A 27565-nucleotide genomic window follows, 5' to 3' on the forward strand; every position below is an offset into this window, starting at 1 on the left:
TTAAGCAGGATCACGATATGTGCTAATACAAAATATTTTTGATATTTTATTTCCTAAGTTTCTGTAAATAACCATTCACTGAAGTCATCTTCTAAGCTGGCAAGATCATTTGATTTCATGGCTAATAGTTCTGATTCTGAGCTCCTGCTTGGCACAACTGAAGTCTGTTGAAGATTACCTGCACCATTCCTCCTAGACAGAGGTTCCTGCTTAATTCTGGTTTTCTTCTGTTCATCACATAATTCACTTTTGATTTTTTCAACCATTGCTTGCAAATGTTCGAAAAATCTGAAAAAAAAAAAAGATATTGTAAACAGTTATTTCAGCCCATTTAATTTATATCTCTATATGAGACTTAATTATCTTGGAAAAAAGATCTAGCATTTGTTTCAGAAAATACACTCATTTGGGAAGAAAAGAACACATGGCTCACTTCTGAATTCTTGACATGTTTTCCTGCATCTTCTTGTTTCCACATTCAACAAGGTGTTTGATGTACTGAAAATACACTATTTCCATCAAGAAAAAGATTTTTGGACAGCACACACTTTTCTCTCTTTTAAGAATGCATCTTTTACATCTTACAGTTTTATAGGAATAGTCTCTTTTAAATAATGAGAGTAATAAAACTGACATGAAATGCCTAAAATTATTTTATTTAGAACACTTTTCAAATTTATCAGAAAGTTCAATTACATTATGACATTGTTTAAGACATGTTTTAAAGCCACGATTTTCTCTGGGCTGTGAAACAAAATTTGACAACACTTACTAGCTTTTTACTATTTATTTTGTAAAGGTAAATTTTTCAAAATATAAAAATAAGATAACAACCCTAACAACAGTTTGAATACGCATTGGATAACAGCTAAAATGCAACATACATCATCAGAGACAAGCACTTGTCCACCAAAAGAAAGAGGAACTTCCAGAGAGTGAGTGCTCCTTACAGCCTGAAAGACACAGAAGCAGTGTTTTCTAAACATCCTAAATAAGGTTATGATAACACAATAAATCTCTTTTTATCATGAATTGTTTTGTGGAGAAAAACAGACACTGATGAGTGTTAAAAGATATAGATGTTTTGTTCATCAAGTACAAAAATGCAAGGTTATATATACAGATGAAATTGCACAAGACAGTGAATATGAGTTTTCTAGTGCTCTTTTGAAATAAGCTTAATAGCCAAAATAGTTCTTTTCCAGTTTGAGGTTTCTGTCAACAAACTATCTCAAGAGGATTAGCATAAATCTCTCAATCCTCATACCTATGTAGAAAAATCAAACAACCCTTTCTGCAGTCCTGTCCACTCTACCAGAGAAAAACAACTGGGCTTGTAAACATGTGCCTAGATGTCAAAATTTGGGGATCTATCACCAATCTACACGAAATTCGCTGCCTGCAAAAGAGGGAGAATATAGAGCATAATCCGTCAAATGTGCAAGAAGACACTCTTGTCATCTACCATTCCTTTCTTACCACAATTATTTTTCCTTTTCCACCAATGCTTATTCCAGAATTCCTAAACCCAGATGCTACTGCTGTTGTATGCTGTATACGAAAAAGAAAACAATTATGAGCAACAAGCCAAATGGTTTTCAAGCAACACAATACATTGCTTTTTTCACACTGATCACATTCCATATTGGGATTTTAAATCTGAGTATCTAACATTTATAACAACTATATCCAGGAAGTAGATCATTATATAACCAAGAAAAGTATCAGATTAAATATTTTTATTCTTAAAAGGCTGACAGTTCTGTTCTGAAATTTCGTTGTTGTTGGTTTTTTTTTGTGCTCAATAATGAAATGTATGCTGATTACAAAACAAAAAATTTAAAGGTTTGGGGGTTTCTTCTTTATTCTAACTTTGAGAAACACTAAGTACTAAACTGTAATCCATGAAGCACACACACACACACGCAAACTTCACTCACCAGTTTTTGTGCATCAGAAAGTGTGTGGACTTGTATATGCATAATCATTGGCTCAAATTTGAATACAGCTGCTCCTTGTGAGGAAAGTAAACTGCGTTTCTGTTAATCAACAACCACACATATAACATATAATAACAATCAAAATTATTCAACAAATTCTTTTTCATTTAGTCTTCCATCATTCATCCCACTGGACTTAAATGTCAAAAGAGGCTTAGGGTTAAAGGCAAATAAAGTTTAATCATATACATTGACATTTTTTTCTGAGTACTGAATCACTTTGCCAAGACAATTTGAAAATTTTATTTTAGACATTTTCACCAATTTTTTTAATATCCATGTATGTGCGTGTGTGTGAATGAATAGTACATACAAGTCAAAATGTATTAGTTACTTACAATCTCCTCAAAACATGCTTGGTCATGTGTTACATACAACCAGTGGCAACCTTTCTTTTTGATATTGTCTGCACCTGCCTGAAATATTAGATATTTGAACCACTTTAATAACTTTGACGGTACATCTAATAATAACTAACACCACTACTAATACTAAATGTTTGATTTTTATGGGAAAAATTACATAGGAATGTGCCCTCTACATTTGAGATAAAACCTAGACATCTACAATATATAAAGGAATGAAAGCATGTTTTCGTCAGCGTAAATAATAAATAAAACCTCACTGACAAAATGAAAGCAAGAGTGTTTACATTTCTATCACTTTTGTATTGATGACTATTTTCTAAGAACTGTAAAAGAATAATAAACTGAAAGCATGTGTGTCTCCTGTACATTATCAAACATGATGATGCGCCCAGAACAAGAGCTGGTTGTGAAAAAGCCAGGCTGCTCGTTGATAAAAGCGACGATATCAAAAATCGGGCTGTCAACAGAGCCCTTGCGAGACAGATCTGTTCCTGATAAGCATTGATTCTTCTGTCGCAAAAACTGGTCTTTGACATGCACAGCTGAGACATTTGTTTACTGTCCGTACTTTCTTCTCTACAAGGACTGGTAAGAGGAGTGATTTCCCCTTAAATGGAGGTAACTCTTATGCGCTAACCAGTAGTTGTAGTTATCACCCCTGTTAAAAATGGAAGTGGTGTCTTTAGGTCTAAAGACATAGTCGCATTACTTATTTCATATGTACATTAATTTTACTCTGTCGGTTATAAATAGAACTGCCGGGCATATGCGACCAGTATCCCTTGGCATGTAGATAAATATGTGTCACGCGCGTTCATGTATGCATCAATGTTCGTACATGCGTGCGCCACACATGCGCGTAGATTTCTTCCTCTCGTTACCATCCACACTAAGAAAAAACATTCGAGTGGAAAAAAAAAAGAACGTGATGTTTAGCCACACACACACAGAGTTCAAAATGTCTTTATTGTTCGCACTGCACTCTCTTTCTCATCTGCCCAGCGCAGAGAATACTTTTGTTGGTAGAAAATCTGGTGTTCGGTTGTCTAAGAGTATGTCAACAAGGAGAGGAGAAGAAGAAGGGGTGCGTTCAAGTTTTGAGTGACAACAAGCGGCTGTGGCAGAGATAGGCGGGTCCGATCTCCCTTGTACCACCCACACCGCACACGTACCCGTCTCGACTGTCAAAACACGGGCGGGCCGTTTATCTTTCTAATGCGCGTCTTTACGTCACCTGTCCTCCAGCCTGTCATTGCTTATCTGTGCACGGTGACGTCGCATTAACGGCTTCACGTGACACGACAGACGTGCGTCACAGACAGAACGGTACGTCGCTTTGTCCAGCATGAAATGGGATGTCTGTTCTATCAGCACCGTGGCACTGACCTTTCCTCTTCTTGTCGTCTTAAGGAACAAAATTTTAGATACAAAGATCGAGGGAAGCTCTTTCTCCGCAACCCGAATGGCATTAACCGAACACATTTCGTTGAAGACAGGACTATATCTGGAAGGGTTTTATTTGGTCATCATGTCAAAATCTGCCGAACTGTCACCTATTTGAAAATATGTCATCTGGTATGAAATAACTTTAGGTCGCGGGCACTGATAGGTGCTCAAAAACTTACACAACCCTGCCAACGTGACGAAACACTGTGCAGACACATGGCGTTAACCATATCAGGTGTATGTATATATAAATTTATAGGAACCTTTGTTGAAAGAAAGAGAAAGAAGAAAATTAGAGTTTGAAGCTATACCCATGTTTTATAGCATATTTTTCTTTCACTTTTTCTCCAAGGTTCATCATCATCATCATATAATCATCATTCGTTGTCGTCGTCGTCGTCGTTTTGTGAGCCTGTCGGGTTACTCTAAAGATCTTTACCTACATTTATGAGGCCTCGATCTGATGTTCTATGAGATCTGGTGAATGAAATGCCGATCGTTGACACTAGTCATAATGTCAGTACACTATGACAATAACCCCACTGCTTACTGATCAGTTGGTAAAGATCGATGATTATGACGTCGCAGTTATTTGTAGAACAGACTTCCGTTTGAAATGATCATTACTGCAGTTGGACATGCCATTATCCCACTAGTACCATCCAAAAGGTGAAAGGTGAAAAATATTTAGCAGAAAGTGCATGGAAAGTGAGTGGCATGTTAACAGTTGTATTCCTGAAAAGAAAAATGTGGTGGATAATGGATACTTCATTTGTTTTGATATTTGCAAGACTTCTGAGGCAAATCTGTGTCGAGTACAAAGAATTGCTGGTAAATATCAGTCAGTTAGCTGCTGAACCTGAAGAACGCCTGTTGGAAAATGGAAGTGACGTCAGCAAAGAGTGACAGGGGTTCAAGATTTGATTGTGGCAGCCACAAGTCGAAGCTGCTGCGAACTCTTTGTCAAGCTGGCGCTGCTGGCTGCGATAACATTTGTCAGTCGCCACGGACCTTCCCGCATGTAGAAGGAGCTGCGTAACATCTCTTTACACAAGCATCACCGGGAGGGATGGACAGAACAGGTGCTCCGTGATAAGGTGCGCCGGCGGACTCGCCCTATCGCGTGTCATCCTTTCCCCTTTTTGTCGTTCTGTCAATCTCGCTCCACCCAGATCCGATACGACCCTCCACACTGACTCCTTCACGGAGCGGTGAACAAACGTGTCAGTCGTGTTGAATAACCAGGTATCGTTCGTGGAATTGTTGTCTACTCTATCATCATATGCTACTCGCTCACGGCCGATTAAATTCTTTGTCAGCAAATGCTTGGCGATATTCAATTTGTCACTCAAAATCGAAACAAGATGTGTCTAGGGGCTGGTTGGACATGTTTCTAAAACTTAAAATTGTTCTAAAGAAGTAAATTTCGAAATGTTTTTCAAAAATCGCTCCTATGCCATTTAGATACGCTGCACATGTGAATAGGGCAGAAAACCTAGCCTTTCCAGTTGTGTCTTATTTGAAACAATTAAAAACACATAAATTGTGTACTGTTTCTATAAAATTGGTTATCTAAATAGGTTGAAGATCTAAAAGTGTTTAAAATTAGAAATGTGCTGCGCAGTTAGCCGAGGTATCTCAGTGATGTGTTGGTTTTTGGTTATTCAAATCAACCGAATTACAACGCCAAGCTATTTTTGAATATAAATGAAAACCTTACAATGCATTCAAAAGAATTTAATGTAACTAAAATCTACATTATATGGAAACTTTAAAATCATACGGAGCTAGCGGTAACTGTTTTGAGACATTATTCTGAGTATGTCAAATTAAGGTAGTGATACTTGTTTTATCTTTATGCCAATAAGTCGTTGTTCAGCTTCGGGGTGGTCATATTTAAGGAATTGCCCTGAAGTCGGGTGTATATACCTTGTGTAGAAAAGTCTCGCAAATAGAAAATGCTCCAAATAGACAAGAATGACGAGCGTTATCAGCTTATCATTTTAGCATAGCAAGCAAGCATTTCTTTTAGCAGATCTGCTAAGGAAGAAATAAGTTTTTACATCGATAAACATCTATTAAATAAAAACATCTTAGACAAACGCACATTCGAAATGTATTTCTATTTTATTTACAATAATGCACATGGAAAATTAACTATTATAATGATAATAATGCAATGACCGTGGTTGTTGCCCATTAAATTTAGATCTAAGATTTACCTACCAGTTTATTGAGTGAATACGGTTTGCAACTTTTAATTTTTCGTAACTTCAGTCGAAGCTTCTAAATCGAGTTCCAATCTGTAAAGTTATATGCCAAAATCGTCCGTTTCATTTTGTGGGGAAAAAAATCATTTCTTGAACATGACAACCTGAGAGATATTTCTTCTTTTGACTGGAAGGCCTTCATAGATTTGCTGAACTGAGCCACACTCTGTTATTAATACCCTTGACACGCAGGGAACTCTCCTGTGTTGCCGGTATTTTTTTTACTACTTTCCTAGTGGCAGGTGAGAATGCCGATGTTTGAAGACTTATATTTTTCAAATTTAAGCATAATTATATACTCATATTTTAGAAATTATCATTTTAAAAGGAAGTTGAAGCTTGAAATCACTTACTAAGTCCTGATCCTAATTCCACGACCATAGACTGAAAATACATGTAATTAAAGTGAACCGTCGCATATTTTGAGAGATTATTTTTTCATATTTTAAGCCCTTAAAGTGTTTAGTCTTTAGATCTAGGTACGATTACTTGTAGAAATATTTCAATAAAAGTAATCATTGGTGAAATCATTGGTTAAAAAGAAACAACAATCTTAGTATCATAAAACACGTTGAGACTACACATATGCACGATTCTCTACAAGCCTCATCATTTGTTTCTGAAGCAAAACACACTCCAGACAAAGAAAAGAAACGAAGAAAAGAACTTTCATTGGTTATAAAATAATGCCACTTTAAAGAGAAGGATAATCGCGATGTTAGTGTTTCTAATCTAAAGTGGACCGGTGTTCGCAGACTACAAGTATGAGAATAAACACTCAGGAGTTTCTCACCTCAGCTGGATGCCTTTATCACGCCTGTCACATACTGATGCACACACACTGCGCGTGCTGCAGGTGAGAGATAAGCTAAAGGTATCTGCACCATATCCAACTTTGCGCACGTGCTTAAAATCACCGCCAGTCTATTCTTAAAGTACACATGTGCACCTGCAATCTCTTATTTATCTACCTAAAACGCCGTGATGAGAGTTTACGATCCATACAGGACAGCACGATTGCAGTTTTTTTCTTTATGATTGGGTTAAGTTAATTTTAAAATAATAATTCCCAAAATACGAGTACATAATTATGTTTAGTTTTAAAGATCTAAGCCTTCAAATATCTTTATCGTTATGATTTCCTAAATGAGTACAAACTAACTCCATTTGAGTGTCAAAGAGAACATTCAACAACAGCACATTGTATCCTGGTCTGTTTTCTTTTACCGAGCATTGCATCTTTTCCTTCAAATTCAGCTCATGCAGACGACGTTATTTCTAGAAATACTACCATTACGTCACTTCTGTTTTCTCCTCTAGTCAAGTTGTGATTGAGAGAAAAACATTAATATTTCGCTGAGCGTTCGTGTTGATAAATCTAAATTTATCGTGTTAATAAAGTCCTTTAATAAATCTAAACTTGACGCATCTTTTCCGAACTACGACTTCACTGCGACCCTGTCCTGACCATATGCGTGTATAACTTGTGTCTGTAATTTATTTTGTATATGAGTAGTGCCACTGGCAAACTTTATTTACATGATTTAGTTTTCTCCAACGTGATTTACGCATGTTTCTACGATAGCGAAAATCATGTGCACGAACACTCATGATTGTATTAAACATTCATTCACTAGTTTAGTCTCTTGGCCTGAACTGGTTGACCTATGCTGACCAGGTTGTACTGATCGTCTACGGACATCTTTCTTCAGTGGCAAGGAAGTAAGTCTGGCATGTGCGGTCATCCCACTCATTTATGTTCACTCAACTACTCCTGTGTCCACCTCAACGTGAAAGGATGCTCTGAACAACCGTCTTAGAGTTTTGTTCCGGGTCACACAAGAAAACCGGACAAGCGTTTAGCGGTTGTCAAAAGAGGTTCTTGTACTAATCAGGCGACCTTGCTCTGGACATGTCCGTTGGTCTTATGTTCCAGGAAGAAAATTCCAAACAGTGTGCTCAGGCACATAGGTTCTTTATTTCTGTATCAGCACTCCACGTCGCGTATCCGCAAAGCAGGGAACTATGAGGGTTTGGTAAGTATTAGCAGCCTAATGCTGTTGTGTCAGATCCTCTTCATGTTCATCGCTGCTGTGTTTTCACTAATGCAAATGAAGTTTGTTTAATGTGTCTATATATTGTATAACGCTTTTATTTTTTAGCAAAGAAGGCTTGATGCTATGTCTGCTGGTCACACAAGAGCATAAATGCAACAACCCAGTCTGAAACTACTTCTGCGGTTAGATGAGGCTTGCGAATCATATCAGCCGCTCTCCTTGTTTTTTTTTCTGACTTTCTTTCTTCATTATCGTCACACATCAATCATCTAAATGATGGTCGAGACCTGATAGAAACTGTTTTATTCATACTAGTCCATACATAGCTATGACATATTTTAATTCAATCAACTGGCACTGACAGCATTGCACAATATTAAACTTAACTTTGTATACAAGTCATGAAGAGACAATATATTTTACCCTGTTTATGAAGTTTAGCACCATGTGACGAAACCTCTTCTCCGTCAGCTTCTTAGCCAGTCAGTCAGTGTGCTTCTCTTACAATATATATATATCGATGAAGACACTAACACTTTCCAGTTTTTGAATACTCACTCAGTCACTCACTTTGTTTTAGATATTACGAATGCAAGTTACAATATTCTCTCCCTCTCTCTCTTATATAGGTATACACCCTCTCTCTCTCTCACACACACACACACACATCCACGCAATTTTTTTGAGTCAGTATACAAAGCCCCCATCACCATGCCCTGTTAAATATTTTTTAATAACACAAGTCTGTGGAAATTAAGTATCCTCTGCAGTTGCTTCTCGTCGCTGCTTGATCGCACTTTAGTCTCTTAGCCATGAATTAATCTCCAATGTCACTTCCCATAGTTATTAGCAACAGCTATGGTTTTCAGGAGGTGGATATCGGTCCGAGATGTAGATCTTTTATCTTTACTGAAGATGTGGTTTCCTAGCTTGGGCAGTGACACCCAAGCTATTTCTTGCCATGAAACCTTGGCACCGAAATTCACGGTCTTGGATTAACATTGGTGTCTCTAAATAATCGGGCATTGCAAGTTAACTTTTCTAAACTCTCCTGTCTTCTGTACACTCTCATAAACGCTGGGCTTCGTTTAATTCCTCCATCACACTCACCTCCCAGCTGCCGACTTTGGTGATCGATGCATAAAACTGGCGTTACTAAGCGACAGCTTCATGTCACCTTTGCAACTTGCAACTGGCCGATTTCAGGAAACCTGATGGCGCAGACACTGATCGAAAACGGGCCTTGGACGGCGCCATTTTGCATATTTTGACACGGAATCTGGAAAAAAAAAAAAAAGATCTTATTATTTGACATTAACGTTCTGAGGCGAGTTTCGACGAAGATTATCGTGTACACACACAGGTGCGATTTCACATTCATTTACTGAAGTAAATTCAGTAAATTCATTTTTGTACGATAAACTGTTACTCTGATGTCAGAGATTTTTGAATAAACAGAAAACTAATCATATTCTATATTATTTCTACAAAAAGAACACCCTGTGAGGGTGTCGTGGAACCGCTTTTATTTTACTTGCATGCATTTCTTCGGATCGGAATGTCACCACAACAAACATTCGTAAGGTCCTTCGAGTGAAGACATGTCACCAAAGTTTTGTCCGGACGGGCAGAAATTTAACTTTTTCCCGGCGATTTACTTGCCACCTTTACAGATGATGATGTACAAGGGACTCCGTTGAGCCGGGGCTAGAAATGGTTTCGCTGGCAGGAGTTCTGGGCTGGTGGTTTTGCTGGTGCAGATGCTGGTGCGAAAGATGGTGAGAGTGATGACTGGAATGATGAGCATGATGGTCACCGTGCCAGCTTTCCATCAGGTCGCTGAAGTCGGGCAGCGTCGCCGCCCCCAACAGGCCCGATCCCCCAGCCGTCGGAGGCTCCGACCGAGATTCTGCGATGGTGGCGACACCTGGTTCCCGCCAGAAAGAGTCTGGCAGTCGGCGTTGCTGCATGGGAATCAAGTTGGAGAACGTGGACTCAGCCTCTGCCTTGCGGCTGGTGGAAGGAACCGAGCGTGTCTCGGGATGTTTGTGTTTGTTCTCATGAAGGTAATGTTTAAGTCCATGTTCGAACAAATCTTTCAGAGGGCCCAGCCCGACAGACACGTCCGCTTTGCCCGAGAAGGAATGTCTGTTGTCTTCTGGCGCCTCGCGATCCACCTTCGACGACTGCAGCGCCGCCTCTTTGGACGACCTCGACTCCCCGTAGTCGCCCTGCGCGATTCGCAGAAGATCGGCGTAGTACAGCTCCCGTCCAGACTTCGTCACCATCCACTTGTCCTCGTAGATGTCGCACGAATCCTCGTCGCCTTTTCTTCTGCCAAAAAACTTTTGGATGTCGGCGTTGACCATGTCAGCAAACGACAGCAGCTGTTGCGTCATGTCCACCTGCCCCCGCTGCTGTTGCTGCTGTTGCTGTTGTTGCAGCGAACGGCAAGCTAGCAGCTCGCGATGGAGCTCGTCCTCCAGGTCGCTGATGTCGTCTTCGTCTACATCCTCCTCGAAGTCGTCCTCGTCGTACATCGACTGAGGAAGAGGAGGAGGAGGAGGTAGAGAAATCGGGGGAAGCTGCTGTTGGTTTGCGAAACCGAGGGTCACAAGATGTCTTTTCTCCCCCACGTGTGAGGGCATCGGCGGGAGTGGGTGGTTCATCGACAGGGATGGGTGAGGGTTTAACGCTGGGTGCATCGCCGGCAGTCGGGGAGGAGATGTCCTCGTCATATGCACGGCAGCTGCCATGACGTCAGTGACGCCCGGAAACAGGTGCCAGCCAGTTGTAATGTCGCTGCTGAAGATACTCTGCTGCTGCTGCTGCTGCTGCTGCTGCTGCTACAGACGATAATATTGATGACGGATCCCAATGACAAAAGCAGCGACGGTTGGACTTCAGGTTTTCGATTTCGTTTGTCAGGTGTACAGGTGTCGCGGTATCATTGTCAAGTTATAACTTGATAGGGACAGAGGAATTGCAAGAACATGCGCTGGGCAGGACTGGATCGCTGATGAAGTCCACAGGACAGTCCTTTTATTACTGCTCCGCTCGACAGCTGTAGTATCAAGCTCAGGACAGTCCTTTATTAATACTCCTGCGCATCCGATCAGTCTCCACCATTTGGCCACCATCTGAAATTAAAAAGTCACAAATTTCTCAAAAGAAAATCTTAATTCGAAACTTTGCTTGGAACTGTTAAGGCTATTTCAAGTACTGTAGTACAAACATTTCTTTATTCTCTGTAGACTTATTTCGTTTGATAAGGTTCTTGCAAAGGCTTTTGATGTTTCTACCATCTGTCAAAATATAGACGATCCGGAATGACAAAGTGCAGGGAATATTGCTACTAATGAGCCCCTCGGCATGTAGAGTAATACACACGCTAAGCCGTGAAAGGTATGCTTTCGCAAGATTGCGCAACTCCTGCCAGCGGCATAACCCTACATGATATCTTTTGTTTGTACTTCGTGCTTTATGCCTGAAAAATTAGGCTGAGTTCCCTTGTTATCTCGGGAAGATTTCTACTTTGGGTATTTTCACTGCAAACAGTGCAGGCGGTACACCCTTATGCGACCCCCTGCCTGCTAATGCTGACACTCAGCGCAACTCCTCCACACCTGGGTACTTCTCCTTCCCCCACCCTTTAACCCGAGTTCCTCTCAGGTGTTCATCACGAGTTGATCGCTGATTTTAGGGGTAGGGTAGGGGTAGGGGTAGGGAGGATGTGAGTAAAGGGCACCAAGATATTAGCAAGATCCGCCCACCCGAGTAAGGCTTACCTGGTGTAATTTCCCTGTTCTGGTTTGAACAAGGGATTGAACCTTTTCAATGCATAAACACGTCTGCATTTGTTGTGAACCTTCCAGATCCCCCCCCCCACACACACACACTTTATATATATATACGCATTTTACTAAAACATTGTGTTGGCTTCGGTCTACAGGAGAGAAACAAAATATCTAAGTCATCTTGAGCTTTTGGGAACTTTTTGACCAGATATGGTGCTAGCACTGGTACAACATTACACAAAAGAATGAGTAAGCAATAATAATTGCAACAACGACAAAAGATGATGAGGACTAGGATGAATAATATTCCCAGTATGTGATGTCTGAAAAGACTCTTAGGAAGGATCATTTCTCTCGAGCAATTGAGTGCTTTTATCGGTTCGACAAGTGTATATAGCATTTGGCTGCAATTAATTTATTTAATTAGCGCGGGAATAATGTATGTAGACACTTTGTAATCATCATTCGCTCCCTTTCAGAATGAATTATTATTGTTACTACTACTACCACTACTAGCAAATGTCACGACTTCCTGCTAAATCCGTCGTCGCCAGATTTTAAAATGTCTTCCGCATACATTCAGTTACTACTCTCGTCCCATAAACTTCACAAGAATGAAGGTGTGCAGACAATGATTCCCGTGGTTTTATCTGCTTCAAGCTTCGTCACCAGGTTTACGACAAGTGGGGGAGTTTTCTTGTCATTCTATTTATACAGGTATGTCCCCTCTCACATAATTCTTTGGGAACACCGCGTGGGCACCGTCATGTTTGAGCCCCCATCGCCCCAGCCTCGCCCTTGTCAACCTTCATAGCATCGAACCCTTACCCTGCTATCGGCGCAGCCTACCTGCCATGGAAGCTATTGCGAGGGCGTAGGACGTTGCCCTCCCCACAACTTCTCCCCTTTCTCCACAGGAAACGTCTTCCGTTGCGGGTGGCCGTTGTTGTCAGAGAGCGTGGCACGTGCTGGCCCACGGCCCCTGGGCGCAGTTGAAGAAGAGAAACGGTCAGCCAGGAAATTAATAAGCAGCGCATGGGCCGCCGCCCCGTTGTCAAGGTGAACGCTTTTTCTGCGACTCTCCAGCCGCACTGTCCTGCACGTTATTGCGCAAGTCGTCGCTCGCGCGAGGGTGGGGCCTGAACCATGACTGGGTGGAGCGGGCGCATCGTGAATAGGGTGGGCTGGCTGCGGGACAAGAATCAATAGAACGGTTTTATTTAAAGAAGAAAGGAACCCAGCGAGGCGATGATAGCCAACTGCAGTTTTAGGGAAATGGGGACACAAAAAAAAAAAAGTGTTATCAGCATATCAGTAAAGTGCGAGATACTAGAAAGATACTAGCGGTTATGCCTCTTAGGACGGAGCGAAAGAGATGCAAGTGTTTTCCTCTCAAACCATAGAACAAAACCCACAGTTTACTTTTTAAGTACGTATTTGCTTAGAAATCATCGGCAAATTATCACAAAAGCTGTTAATGAAAGGTTAATACTCAGGAAGCGTTCCTTCTAACCCTTCACCCGGGGTCTCTTCCACGCAAGCGAAGTGACATGTATAAATGAGCTGTTGCCTTCCGGAGGGACATGACGTCCATGTGGTATTGTATCCCTCCAAAGCTCTTTCGTGGCGATCACCAGGTATACCACAGTGAAACTGAGACTGTCATCGTGGTCATTATTTTGTTACAAAAATGGGCTGTATTTTTATTTAATTATTTTTGAGAAAAATACATGGGCACTGACCTAAAGTTTCACAACACGTTACTGAAAGCCACAGCCAAATGGTAATGAGGGAGTCACCCAATCAGCGAGTTAAAGTCGCGGAAAATGATATCTTGACATCTGGAACTCTTTATGCAGGTGACAGGTGAGATTTTCAAAGGCATGTTACTCGTGAATGAGAAATATTTTCTCAGGTTTATGTTGTTAATATTGTTGATCAGTTCTACTGGTCTCTAATTTATGTTAGGAGACCTAATGTGTCAAAGATAAAAGCGTAGACTTGAGGGTTGGGCGGGGTAGAGAGATGGGCAACACCTTCATAAAAATATGGTCCCGAGAAAACTGTGGTCTCTAGCACCTCACTCCCCTAACTCCTAAAAACTGAACAGAAAGTTAGGGAATGACCTTGTACAATACTATTAGGGCAGCTTTGATAAAAGCAGTTGCCAGTTAAACTAACCGACAAAAAGATTTTTTATTGGAAACAATAAAAGGAAATTAAAAGATGATGTGTGAATGCTTGACAAAAGGTAAAAATAAAAAAAGTCGCTGCGCGGGGTGGTTTCGACGACTCCCCTAGACAACAAAATATGGTGGCTCTAGACCTATGTTTTAGACACGATAGTAAGTGAAAAGATTGTTTTGGAGCCGAAAGTTTTAGCAGAAAGACTGAAAAAAGTATGCACCTGTCACTGAAACCCATTTTTCCAGTTACTGTTTTGTTTTTGTGTTTTTTGTTTTTGTTCTTTTGCTGGCCTTTTCCTTAACTTAACACCTTGGCAGACCGGTGAACAGCCGCAAGGCATCCTTTCTAAATAATTTTTATAAAACGGATCAAGTGCTACGTAAGTCAGTCTTTTTTTTTATTTCATGCATATATTAAAGCAATATTATAGTACATGCACATATCTGTTTACTGATAAAACTTTACTAAAAATGTGTGCAAATTGTTCTTCGGGCGGAGTAAAACTGAAATGTAGAGATTACTTCAAACTTCGTCCTTCATAACCTGTCCCCTTACAGCTGTATCTACCCAACTCTTTACAGAACAAATAATAACAGCAATTTTTGTGGAAGTCACTGTGCAATAAAACGAAGTAAATTATTTTTAAATCTTCAAACAAATCATTTCTACGAGCAATTTTTTTTTCCACTAGGGAAATACTTTAAGGGATTAAGATCATGGACGTGACGGGATATTAGTTCGTGGTCCAGATGATAATAACTGGATTGATCCGACTACTGTCACCATGTAAGTTATCTCATCTAACATTTGATATATACACCGTTCAGTTCTCCTTCTACCCCAAACAATGCATCAATTAGTTTAGATTTAGAACAATATAGTTTATAGCTACTGCTATACAATACATATTTTCTCTGTATACCCTCACAGCTCAGTTTATACTCCAACAGTACAGTTCATACCACGGAGCAGGTGAGCTGTTTAATGAACTGTTCATAATTCAGTTTATACATGCACAGTGTATAGTACAACATAGCTGCCAAGTTAATACCCTAACAGTACAGATTTTACCCTGTAAGTCAGTTCCTACCAACACTGTAAACATGAACACAACGCACTTTATATTCCGCACTTCAATTTATATTCTTGCGCGGAGCAGTTTCACGCGGCACGAGCCCCGGGACCGCATCACGCGCCTGTTGCTTGGTTACGCCGTTCTTCCTGGAGCTGCACGTCGCGTTAATCTAACTTGTGTCAAACCTGAATTCTGACCTTTCGAGTCTCCTCGCTATTAAGTTGCATCGGTATTATCGGCCACAAATTGGTTTATTTTTATTTTTGTGCGTGGGCGCGCTAAGGACTGTTGTCTTTGCCTTCTTTACAGGAGAGTGCGTGGAGGGAGGGAACACTTTATCAGGTGTGTCTTACGAAACAGGAAGAATGGAGAAATGGTTGTAGACCGGCAGGATGGGAACACATTTAGTACGAAAGCACTGTTGAAGGACAGTTCTAGAAATAGTGGGCAAAACCCTTATACAAACGTACAGTCAAGAATACTTACAAACACGCACGCACGCTAGCATGACCCTGCATGCATGACATCTGTAATGCAAACACATTTATCGCGATATAGCTACGACGCTATGGAGTGTCACTAAACGTCAATACGGGCTGAGTGTCGCGATATGACAATATGGTTTGGAGTGTCACAAAATGCCCTGCATACCCTTGTCGACAGATGTGCCGGACAGAAAGCCGAATAATGAAGGCCATCCATCATCACCCAGCGACATTTTCGATGTAGGTATGACAAAGCAATGAAACTGAAAGTGCTTTGAAACATTATTTTCCATCAAGTACTTGTGAGCACGTCAGAAAGCGCTTCAGTCACAAGTGCCGAACGATTATGACTCAGTCAAAACCTTTTAACGCCTTTCACGAAGCCTGTCAGGTGAGCGGCTGGAAAGAAAAGGTGAGAAAATAGTGCAGCTCTTTAAAAAAAATTATCTCCGTCAAAAGTGACACGCTCCTTGGCTGTGCGTGTTGCACGGAACTCTAGGGTAGCAGGAGGTCAGAGGTCGTGTGGCGAGGGGTCACACGAGACGCCAAAGTGGAATGAGTGAATGCTTGTCCATAATACGCCCTTGATTGGCGAGGGTCTCTAAGTGCACAGCTGTTTTAATCATGCGCACGGCCGCGGCATTTCCATAATTAGCATTAAAAGACTGCTGTGTACCCACTCCTCTCCAAAAAACAAACGAGACAAATTGACGATAAGATTGTTTGCTTGCTTTCTTTCTCTCTGTGAAAGCTTGATATTGTAAAGATTGACTGTCCTGGGTTCAAAGCTAATCTCAGGCATTCTATTTTTGTGGCATTTGTTTAGAGGACCTTTTTCTGTGCCATAGATGTGGCTTTGGCTGCTGGCTCGGCCTGCGACACGAATCACTCTCTTCCCGTCCCTCTTCAGCACTCTTCCTCTTTATTTGTATATTTTTTGGGGTAAAACTCCAGCATGATTTTCCCTTCTGACCTTTGCACCTAGTCACATCTTCATTTCTCACATTGCTTGGTATAACCGTATGCTAGTTACCACTTTGCACGAACGACCTCTAGCTACTTGTATACTTTCCGTCCATGAATCCCTGACCATTGACCTCTTTCTCTCTCTGTACCACAAAACAACATCTCTGAGATTAGCTTTGGACCCAGGACAGCCAGTCTTTACAATATTAAGCGTTTAAACGTGGAGAAGAGGAGGAAGAGGACTTTAAGAAGAAGAAGGCACCAAAAGAACAACACCGAAGTGCTCCGAGCAGTTGACCCACAAAACCTGACGTCTGCCTAGTCCCTCTTTTAGACTTTCTCTGACCAGGACACCTGCTTCCGACAGTCTCCTCCACTCCCTCTCGCACTGCACTTCTGCACTACATGAGCGCTGGCTGCTGCTTGTCAGCCAAATCCCACATTATGTGCGCTGATACGTTTGTTGGCCATGAAAGAGTTGACAGGTGTCCACAGACGTTGCCAACACAAAGCCCTAAACATGGCATTATCCTTTTACAATGAGGAGTTATCACATGGCCCGTTTGAAGCGGGAAATGGGGCACTCCTCTACAGTTTCCTCTCAACTTGCATTTCTGCTCACAGACAACCAGGGGGAGCGTGCACGCTTTCTTTTTGAACGCCTTAAACAAACTTTGCCAAGCGAATTAATGTCTTCGGGGAAACATAATCTGGACAATTTGTTTGGCGCACCTAGCAGACTGCTTTGACCAAAAAAAAGAGACGCTAAATCTTTACTTACATTTAAAATCGAGGCGTACAATGAATGTATAGTTTTTTTTTTGGCTCTTACAAGCTATTAAGACAAAGTAATTTATACTTTAGAACAGTATTTTATAGATATTTGTTGCTAAGCTGGTCAGATCTGGTAAGACGATAGTTGGTAGGTCGATCATGTTTTGGGGACAACTTGCAAAACCTATGAAATTCTGTGACAATATTTTGTTTTGTTTTGTTTTGTTTTGTTGGGTTTACTTTGTTTAGTGATAAATTTGTTATTCGCCAGCTGCTACTAAACAGATTTAATGTCTTTAATAAAGACTCAAAAAGTGTGGACCAACGCTTGACCAAGACTGACAAAATATTTACATGGCGACTATAACAAAGCTTTGCCAAACTTGCTCGAACCTTTGTGTATATTCTTCCAGTTAGGAAGGAGAGAGCCTACCTTTCTGCTGAGCCTTGTGCCCTGCTTTGGTTCTATACCATTGTGCACATGAGACTTTGTGCTGAAAACTGAGCAAAGGTTGCCCAAATTACTTATTCTAGTAAATAACCTGCAAACCCTGAATAGGCAACGTTGCACGAGCTACATATTTTTGTCAAACTGAATCCAGTTACAAGAACTTAAAGTGAAAACGATGCAACATTCACCCATTGACCTAAGCTTGGTCCAGGAATGCGAGCTTGGTCGCGAAACGCTGCACACAATTTTGTTTACCTTAATTAAATGTAGCCAAACTGTACAGATCCCCAAACTCACTCACAGTGACATATATAATCCTAAAAAAAGTCCCTGGCTGTGGGGCCTATCTGGGCCACGATCTGGTGACACTTGAATGGACCTTATCCGCCATTGTTGTGCACTCGAAGCGTTTGACACCCTCACAAGACCGCTCGCCCCGTCCTACGTGTGCTGCGAGCCTTGCTGGCAACTGCGGGGGTGGTGTAGATAATAAACAAATAAATGGACCGGATTGTACCACAGACGTGGATGTTGATTGTAATTGGAAGTGTTGGCCTGTACTCGAAAATTCGCATCGGTTTCTCTTGAAAGCTCTTGGAAACATAAGGGTGCTTAAAGTGTAATAGATGAAGTTAACTGTATTACAGAATTTATATTTTATTGTACGTAAGTGTCGGTCTGTTCTTGAAATTTCGTGTCGGCTTGTGTTCAGTCCTTGTGGAAATGTGAGTGCTGATAGCTTAGACAGAGCACGCTAAACCACACGGGGTAGTTTAGGGATTTGAATAAACCTCGCTTTATCGTTATCATTTTATGGACTCGATGCGACGCATTTTCCAGTGATAAGCATTTCAGCGCAGCCCTATGTGGTGTTTGTGTTATCAACAATAAGCAAATGAGGGTTGAAGTGACATTACAAGCAAGGGTACTTGGTAAAGTATGTACATCTTCCACAACGCATGTTTACAGTGGGCTCTTCATTTCTGTTTACAGTGGGTACTCCGTGTGGGTTCTTCGCGAGTAGCAGCCCACAAAATGTCTTCCCATGCTCTCACTTTTCAAACCCAGACCATCTGGAATCTGGGCACCATTTCGTCCACTTAGGCATTGATAAAAGTACTCTTTGGGGCGTGGGAGTAAGAGAGTAGAGAGATGTCTGTGGGGTGAGAGAGGGAGAGGGAAGGTCACGAGAGAGACAGAAGGTGAAGAGGTTGTTGTGGACAAATCAATCCGCATGTTAATTAGCTAACGCATGCGCAGACTGCATCAGATAAGCGAGGCTTGACAATGCTTCAATGTGAACAAGCCGTCCACGTAGATGACCCGTGACCATTTATCTATTTGTCTAAACTGCAAGCAATAAACGAACTTCAATGAGTATATTGTTTGTCTTTAAGGTCTTTCTGTAGGTCTGTATCGGTGACCCCTCGAACCTCCACACACCCACCATACCCTCGGACTGTCGGACAGTTCCAGCTATAATTACATCGTCTGCTATTTCCAGCCCATAACACAGATTTCCTCGAGAACTGAAGAGAAACTTCGTCTTTTTAAGGCGAGTAACCAAGCGATCAGGCGCTCATACCACACACACACATATATATATACTAATAACAATCAAACCAACGAATGATACTTAATGAACATAACTATGAAAGACGTTTGTATTTAGCGATGATTTGAAAACCATTAATTAATGAATAATTGTTGTTGATGATTATGATTATGATTATTGATAGTTGTTGCTTAAGATAATTCCAGAGGCATTAGATCCAGATAATGCAATTGCCAGCTATTATTATTATTATTGAAGCCATAGAGGCAATGGATTTCAAGATAATACGCCATTGCCAACAGCACAATAGGTTATAAGCAGAGAGAGGATTTTCAGCACCTGCTCACATGAGAGGCACGCACCCACTTCAGCAATGAGGGAATTAATGCAGTATTTATTAACATTTCCTTGACACTGATCTCAGTCCTAGCTCTCCAATACTCGTGTCAAGTGTTAGGCTTCGTATGTGTCGATCTTGACGGCAATAATACAAATCAGGACAGATTTTTTTTAACAAAAAGATTAGAGAGAGAAACTTTGCAAAAAGAGAAAATAACGGTATTTTTAATGTTTTTCCCTCTCAGCATTAGGATTACCTTACTCTTTTTCTCTGTCTTCTTATCTTTGTCTTCAGTTTTGAACATGCCTTTAGGCGAATTTTGTATAGGCACAAGGCTAAGTGCAAGCATATAATTATTTCCAGGCACTTGTGTCTGTTACTATTTGACCGATACCACAGAACAAAGGATTATTGGCAAATCACAGTTTATGTGCAATCTGTGTGCGTGTGGGAGACAGAGAATATGTAGTGTAATATTGTTTATGCGTGCTGTCTTGCCCACTAAGAGTATGAGTGTTTCTGATCTTGAATATGCTTTAATGAAACAACTGTAGTATCACCAGCTTACCCAGAGCAAGCAGTGAAGTAAGGGGGTGGCTCGTGCATTAAATCATTCTTATCAACGAACGCCTTCAAGTGTGAGACAGATTCTCTCACACATCGCTCCTGCCAAAGGTTGATGCTGTCTGCGGCTGTCAGTCACACACCTACTCCACGATGCCAGAATACTACCTTGTTTACAAGACAAGCAAAAACAACTACATGTACTTAGGACAGAAAAGCCTCAATCAACAGTGACAGATAGTGGCACTCAGTGTCACACCCTCACACCTGTCTGTACTGACAGCCAGACATCAACAGTGACAGTATATGTAAATTATATGCAAAGTCTCTTGTACACTCACACCCTTACACCTATCTAGATTGTCAGCCAGACATCCATTATACTGTACAGCAAAACCTACATTTCAGTAAAGCCCCACCGTGTGTGAGCATGTATGCGCGCGTATATATATATATGCGTGTGTACGTGCGTGGGCATGCATGTGCCTGTATGAGTGTGATTTGTTTTTTTTCCCCAAGAAGATTTTTAAAGCTAACAACAAGACACTATTTCCCCAAATCTGGGTAACACCTCTTTGCACACATCACGTTGCATAGAAACAGGTACAACCAATGGGAGGACTTGTATTAAATGTGTATCTATGGACAAACCTGATGTCGTCAATGTACTTAAGTGACATCTTGGCACCAACTCTCGAGAAACGAGCTGCCAACCGTGTCTCAGACTTTCGTGACAGGAAGGATGTGCCTACAAATGTCTATCTGTAGCCTCTGTAGCTTTGCCATTAACGACGGCGCAGCCAGCAGGCTCACAGTTACCGCCATGCTGGCATTGACTGGGCTGAGCAACGTATGCTCTGATTGGCTGCTCTGTATATAACGCGTAGTTTCATTAGTTGCGCTTTATGGTTGTTTACGGAACTTTTTTATGCAAAAAGGAAACATTCTTTGCTTCATTTCCTTTACAATCACAATCAAATAACGTTAAGAACACTGTCAACAACCGAAGGACCTAAACTATCTTCCCTCTTACCAGCGACAAGAGTGGGTGAAAAAAAGATACAAATTGCAGATGGATAGGCAAGCGTACACAGGTGTCAGATAAAGATTTTTTGGAGGAGGAAGGAATTCTAAACTTTTTTCATTTAGCAAAGTTGTGAGACTTAGCTGTCCTGTCAGCTGTCAAAGATTTCCGCAGGCTTTACTCAAGACAAAAAGTGTTTTTATTCTCGAACACTATTGCAAAAAACCAATACTGTACAGAATTAAGGAAAACGGAAATTGCGATGATTTTTTTTCTGATTGTTTCCAAGTGTTATTCTAAATGTTAAGGCTTTTTTGAAAATAGCTGAGCATAAATTATTCTTCATCAGAGCTTCAAAGGACTGCAATGTAAAATACAAGGTACTTCTAGTCGTTTAATTGACGAGGCAACAGTAAAAAGCAGACACGAACCCTAAAAGAATCCTAAAATAATTTTTTGCTCTGAGAATATTCTACTTTACCACTGAGCTGTCACCATTGACTTCTTCGTCTCGCAAAATATTTCCATGTCCTCATTGTTATGGTACAAAATAAAATTAAATTTTTCTTATAAGAAAATCTATAAACGCACTTTTAACACTTCCTTTGTACTTCCAGATGGATCGTAATAGGTTTTCTAAAAGATTCTTTTCATAACTTCACTATGTATAGAAACAGCAATGGAGAAAACATCCCTTTACTGGGATACTATTTTTAATAACATTTATTGTCAAATGAAAAAATACTATCTATGCTTTTAATACTCTTTAATACTTCTAATATTTTAATCAACTGTTTTAATACTGTTTCTTGTCCGATAACTATGAGAAGTTGCGGACGTAGGACTCGCTCATCGTCGTTCATAGCGATTAAACAGCAAAGAATGTAGGGAATCTGACTTTGCATATTTATTCTTTGTCTCTGTGGTGCTCACAATATATCAACACGATTCTGTTGACTTGATGGGGGAAAAAAATCCAAACTTTTCAGTCGTTAAAGACGAACAATCTTACTACTCATGAGAAAAACCTTATTTCGACTCTTACACGACAGTCATGCACCAGAATGAAATGGACCCTCTGCACCTTATTACTGGATTTTTTTAACATTATTATTATTTTAACTGTATCGTGCCCTGTCATCGCATTCGGTATGAAGTTAGTCGTCTTCCTGCATCATGCAACTGTTATCGCTTCATAAATTCTTATCAACGATCAGGGAATTTTGACAGCAGACCACCGCGAATATTGTAATATATAATTTCCGTCCGCAGTCGTCCTGGGGATTATCCAACAAATCCCATGTCATGGATAGGAAACATGTTATTTTGAGAATAGGCCAAGTAAGCTAGTGGATCAGCGTTTAGTGCTCGATTTTGTGGCAAGAAGACAGAGAGACGGGAAGAAACTTTCCTTCTGAAGGAATAAACATGATAAAGAAACATATAACCTGACGTTCTTACAATGATAATCACCAAGAAGCCAAATCAACAGAGTTTTCATAATCAAAGAGTGAAGACACCAACTAACCAGCCGCCTATTCGGTCGGAGTTAAAGTGTTATTCAACCGAGTAGCGAATAAAAACGAAAACTGGGTGGGTGTTAAGTTACCTTCTTGATGTATTATATTCTGTAAATAAAATTTTAAAATGTTGCCTTCTGCGACTAACGTCTTTTGCTGAGTATTTCAATTCAATGCACGTTTTGCGAAATAATATCCCGACCGGATGAAGTCATCCTGCTACAATTATCTTTTGAGGAAAAATCTCTGAGGAAAATGGCTGAGACAGTAATAAATCTAGTCTACACTCATTAAGTTTAAATTACTTTTAACTATGTGTCCAAATGAATGTTGCTTGTGGAAGTCTCCTGGATACAGTAAAAAGGCAATACTTCGGTAAAACTTGAAGCGGAAGTTTGATGAAACGCACTGACTGTCGGTCATATTCCTCGCGGGGAATGATTCATTAATTCTTCATGACCTTTGCACAATGTTCACTTCCTGGCCCACTGTGAGAATAAAAATTAATTCGAGAATTCCGAGTGAGTTCTGCCGTGACAATATATTTGCGAACAAATTTTGATTATTGAGTAACAGAGAACTACAAGAAAATATTCTTCCGGAGGTGTCGTCTATATATAATCAGCAGGATACAACAACTTGTCTTTATTATACTGCCAATACACATCATTTTGAAGAAGGCTAAATACTTCAATTACTGACATCTCTCATTAACAACTGTAGTAAACAAAGAACCGGAAGTCCTAACAGCCAACTGCCTTGCTTCACCAGCTCAGTGTATCGACTAGACTACACGTTCTCTTTACACTTTTCTCTAATAGTTCGCTCTATTACATGCGCTTCGAAATTTTCTTACATCCTTTTCGACAACTACATTTCTCGATTATTCTTCTTGCTTGCTGCAATTTTCTATGATACACAAAATTTGTGTTTTATTTTTCATTAAATAGGTCTCTAAACCCTGTCTCGTGGCATTCTTATATCTGGACTGTGCATTCTGTGGTTTGGTAGAGTTTTCACTACTTGCACGCAGGCTTTTTTACCTCAAGAAATTATTACTTTTTTGTACAGCTTACTGTATGTTTTTTGTCGTCCTTATCTATATATATAATATTCATTTACATCAATTTTCTATTTTTTATTGCATATTGCAGACTTAGGGTTAAGTGAAGGTCTTTCTTAACCGAATAACGACGAAAATTGACCAAGTTTGGAAAACGTTTTATTTTAGTAATATGAAAATGATATCTCTATCAAACACTGCAGGACATTTGTCCGGATAATAAGACATTAACTGTGGCGGACACACAAATTATATATATATAACGGACGTCCTCTTGTTTTCTTTTTGTAGGTGTTTTTTTTTTTATTTTGGCGTAAAACGCGTGCAGCGTGTCCAGCTCCACGAATGTTGAGATTAATAATTTAAATGCTCCATAACCAGATATAAAGCAATCGCAGATCAGGCGAGGTAAGTATCTGTTCGTCGTACAGATGCCGATAAATCAAAATTTGTCTGACAAAATCGCGAAAAAAGTATTAAACGTTCATTAAATTCCCGTTGTAATGTAGGAATGAAAAGATACACCCAGCCCTAGATAATCAAATTTTTGTGCAAGTGTGTAGCACGCGGTCAGGTAGGTGTGGGATTTCGAGTTATACATGTACTGTAATCACCATCTGAGTAATGGGTAGTTAGTAACAAGCACCAAGCTTTCCCCACCTAATGAGAATTTTGATTTCTTCATTAAATCACATGTAGCTTGAGTTCAACCTTGACAAAGTCGAACCAGGAGACAACTCAGGTGAATTTCGTTTATGATAAAAACTTGTTTCATCTTGCTACAGGTGTGTTTGTTACTTAAAGTGCCTCGGATAGTGGGATTAGATCAGGGGTGAGCAATTAATTTTCCCAAGGGGCCGCATGAGAAACTGGGATGGTTTTAGAGGGCCGGACTAATATAGTTAACTCAGTGTTACCCAATACTATATACATAGTATATATATACTGGTGGGCGGGCCAGCGGGCGGGCCGGTCAGAGACAGGAGGCGGGCCGGATCCGGCCCGCGGGCCGGCGTTTGCCCAGGTCCGGATTAGATGGACACATCGGACAGTAGCATCATTATGTTCGGGATCGACTGAAGTAACTAACTGCTCACTAACTCGACACTAACATACCGATCTCAGAAAGTCTTTCTGCTCAGAATTCCCAAGTTCTCCCTGTAGTAAGCTCTCTTTTGCAGTATTTGAACCCACAACTTGAAATTCTCGGTACACGCAGACACATGGAGTTTTTAAAAAAATACCTTAAACGCATCTTTTCTAAAAAATACTTAACATATTGACTACTTTGTGTGTGTGCGCATGCGTGCGTGTGTGTGTGTGTGTGTTTTGAACTAGGCACATCATCATCATCATCATCACCATCGTAAGAAACTTTACGATTAAAGTTTTTAAAAAATGAAAATTGCATACAAAAAAATCAGCAGCAACAACAACAACAAAACCCCACGGACGCCGCTCTTAACCCGCCCAACCTGAACACTGACCTGTGCCGGACGGCTGCCTGTCTGGCCCCCTTATACATGCAACACGACTGTTGCGCGTACTCGTCCTCGCCCGCAACCACCAACGGCAAGATTTATGTGACGGCACTTGGTTGATAAACTCACCGCAGCCTTTTGACCGTGGTGTTTTGCTAGCGGTTATTTACGACAGGTTCGATTCTCGCCGGCACTGCAGCAGTGTTGACACAGGCTACTGATTGTCGCTTATGAAGTGGACTTCTTCTTAGCTGTGATCCTCACGCGGAGGGAAGACAAGCTTCGAGACCTCCAGATCACACGGTCTGCAAGGGGCGAGTGCACTCTGAGGTCGGAGCACCGCGCTTCTTGCCCCCGCTTGTTAGACCATCTGTTACTTTTCATTTGAGGGAGGTCAAGAAATGGAATAGTAAGGAATAGTAAGGAGTAGAAACAATGGAGTGAGTCGGAATGGCCAATATGCAAACACGCATAAATACTTCCTTACGGATTATACTATCTCACTAAGACAATTTTTGCATTAAAGCTGCTTGTTGGTATAGCAATGACTTCCAAACTTCTAATAATCTCCATTGTTGTAGCGATTCCATTTATGTACTAGGTTTGCCCTACGACGGTAAGACAGTTTTTGACATCTTTAGTATACCGAGACCTTCAGTCGTGGTTCCTAAATGCCAGGTAGTCTGCCTCCCCCCTCCCTACACAATAACAGTTTATTGAATCATATTGTTATTACAAAACTTTAAACGATTTTTCACAGGAGCTCAACTTTTTTATGTTAGGTTTTTGTATTATTCTAAATTGGAGTTTATGGAAACAATTTAAAGTTCTGCTCGTGAATCCGTAAACAACGAGACTGACTGATATCTTTTTTGCGCAGAAATAAAAGCAACGCCTAAGTTACCGAACTAACCAGAGAAGCAAGGGTGTATTACATGGACCTTCGTGGACATCAACATCAGAATTCAGTCGATCAGCTTGCTAGCGAATTGGGGAGGAGGGATGCAGATGGCTAGAAGGAGCTAGTGTCGACCCTGCCATAGCTGCTTTAAGAGTACCAGATATCTTCTATGGTGACAATAGGCATTGCAAGGTAACGCATAACAGTATTACAGAAAACGTTGTTATTAAAATTATTGTTGTTGTTGGAGCGATTGAGATTGCAGAAAAGGATCCCAGACAAGAACAGAGACCGTAAACATGGATATTGTTATCGCCCAGGTGTTCCCGAGAGATATGTAAACAGTTTAGGCAGGCAACCAGGGTGGAGATGGGGTGATGTGGGTGTGGGAAGAGCAAGCAAATAGACGGACAGGAGAGCAAGCAAACAAACAGGCAGTCACCGTCGGAGGTCAGCTGGCATATGGAACGGCCTTGAGTTTCTTAATCATAAATTTCCCATAAGTAAAAAAATTGTTTTTAAAATCAGATGTTTCGACTCACCAGCGAAGATGGAGTTCCTCTTCTTGCTCTCAGACCGTCCACTTTACATCATCATTCGATGTCCATATTTGCAAATCAAAACAAAAAATACTCAAACACAGCCATCCACTTCCTGCTTAAGACTCTCGTGCCGCTGGTTTACAGCTTACAAAACTCATTTGACACACATCCTGCGATGTCCTCCAGCCGCTGCGACTGTCGTCCAGGGTCCCAAAAAAAAAAAAAAAAGCACTCGACACCACTCGCCAACGTCTTACCCCGACTCACACTGTCCACTCGTCCCAACAGAAGCGCACTTGGGACAGCTTGTCTCGAGGTCCTGTCGAGTGTGCGTCGTCTACCCACGCACCCCGAAGTCTCAACGGCGAGCAGTGCAGCAAAGGGTCTGGACGAACTCCTCCATTTGGCGAGTGTCTGCTCCGTCTGCTTGCGTCCGTTATCAGCAGCGGCGCCAGCGAAATGGGTCAAAGCGAGTCCTGCCATGGACAGGTGGTCGGACCAATCACAAGGCCGCCTACCTGCAGACGACAGGAGGAGCTCGACGCTGATTGGCTGAAAATGAGAAGCCTCTACAGATATATGTAAAGTTGATTGATTTATGAAGAACTGGTAATTAGAAGGGTTTGTCCGTGTTTCTCATTGGTAACAGCCTTTTTTCTGCTTGTACGCAGCTGATCAAGACAGACCGCTTTCTGGAAG

General features: G+C 40.9%; 2 protein-coding genes across 3 annotated transcripts; both read right to left on the minus strand.

The window, feature by feature from the left end:
- Window positions 1–31: 31 nt before the first annotated feature.
- LOC112566990 (tRNA wybutosine-synthesizing protein 3 homolog) lies at window positions 32–2980 on the minus strand. Its single transcript, XM_025243426.1, has 7 exons — window positions 2735–2980; window positions 2339–2416; window positions 1941–2039; window positions 1480–1551; window positions 885–953; window positions 434–498; window positions 32–288 (listed from the first exon to the last, which is right to left on the minus strand). The coding sequence occupies exons 1-7, from the start codon at window positions 2744–2746 to the stop codon at window positions 54–56; spliced, it is 630 nt and encodes a 209-aa protein (XP_025099211.1). The 5' UTR covers window positions 2747–2980; the 3' UTR covers window positions 32–53.
- Window positions 2981–8429: 5449 nt separating this feature from the next.
- Window positions 8430–27365, minus strand: LOC112572619. 2 transcript variants are annotated; one of them, XM_025252385.1, is made up of 2 exons: window positions 26867–27365; window positions 8430–11281 (listed from the first exon to the last, which is right to left on the minus strand). In XM_025252385.1, the coding sequence occupies exon 2, from the start codon at window positions 10895–10897 to the stop codon at window positions 9809–9811; it is 1089 nt and encodes a 362-aa protein (XP_025108170.1). In that variant the 5' UTR covers window positions 10898–11281; window positions 26867–27365; the 3' UTR covers window positions 8430–9808. The 2 variants fall into 2 exon arrangements, with proteins under 2 accessions (XP_025108170.1, XP_025108176.1); XM_025252391.1 differs by lacking the exon at window positions 26867–27365 and adding an exon at window positions 11444–11942.
- Between the last annotated feature and the right edge of the window lie 200 nt (window positions 27366–27565).

Source organism: Pomacea canaliculata, linkage group LG1, assembly GCF_003073045.1.
Source record: "Pomacea canaliculata isolate SZHN2017 linkage group LG1, ASM307304v1, whole genome shotgun sequence".
NCBI classification, from domain to species: domain Eukaryota; kingdom Metazoa; phylum Mollusca; class Gastropoda; order Architaenioglossa; family Ampullariidae; genus Pomacea; species Pomacea canaliculata.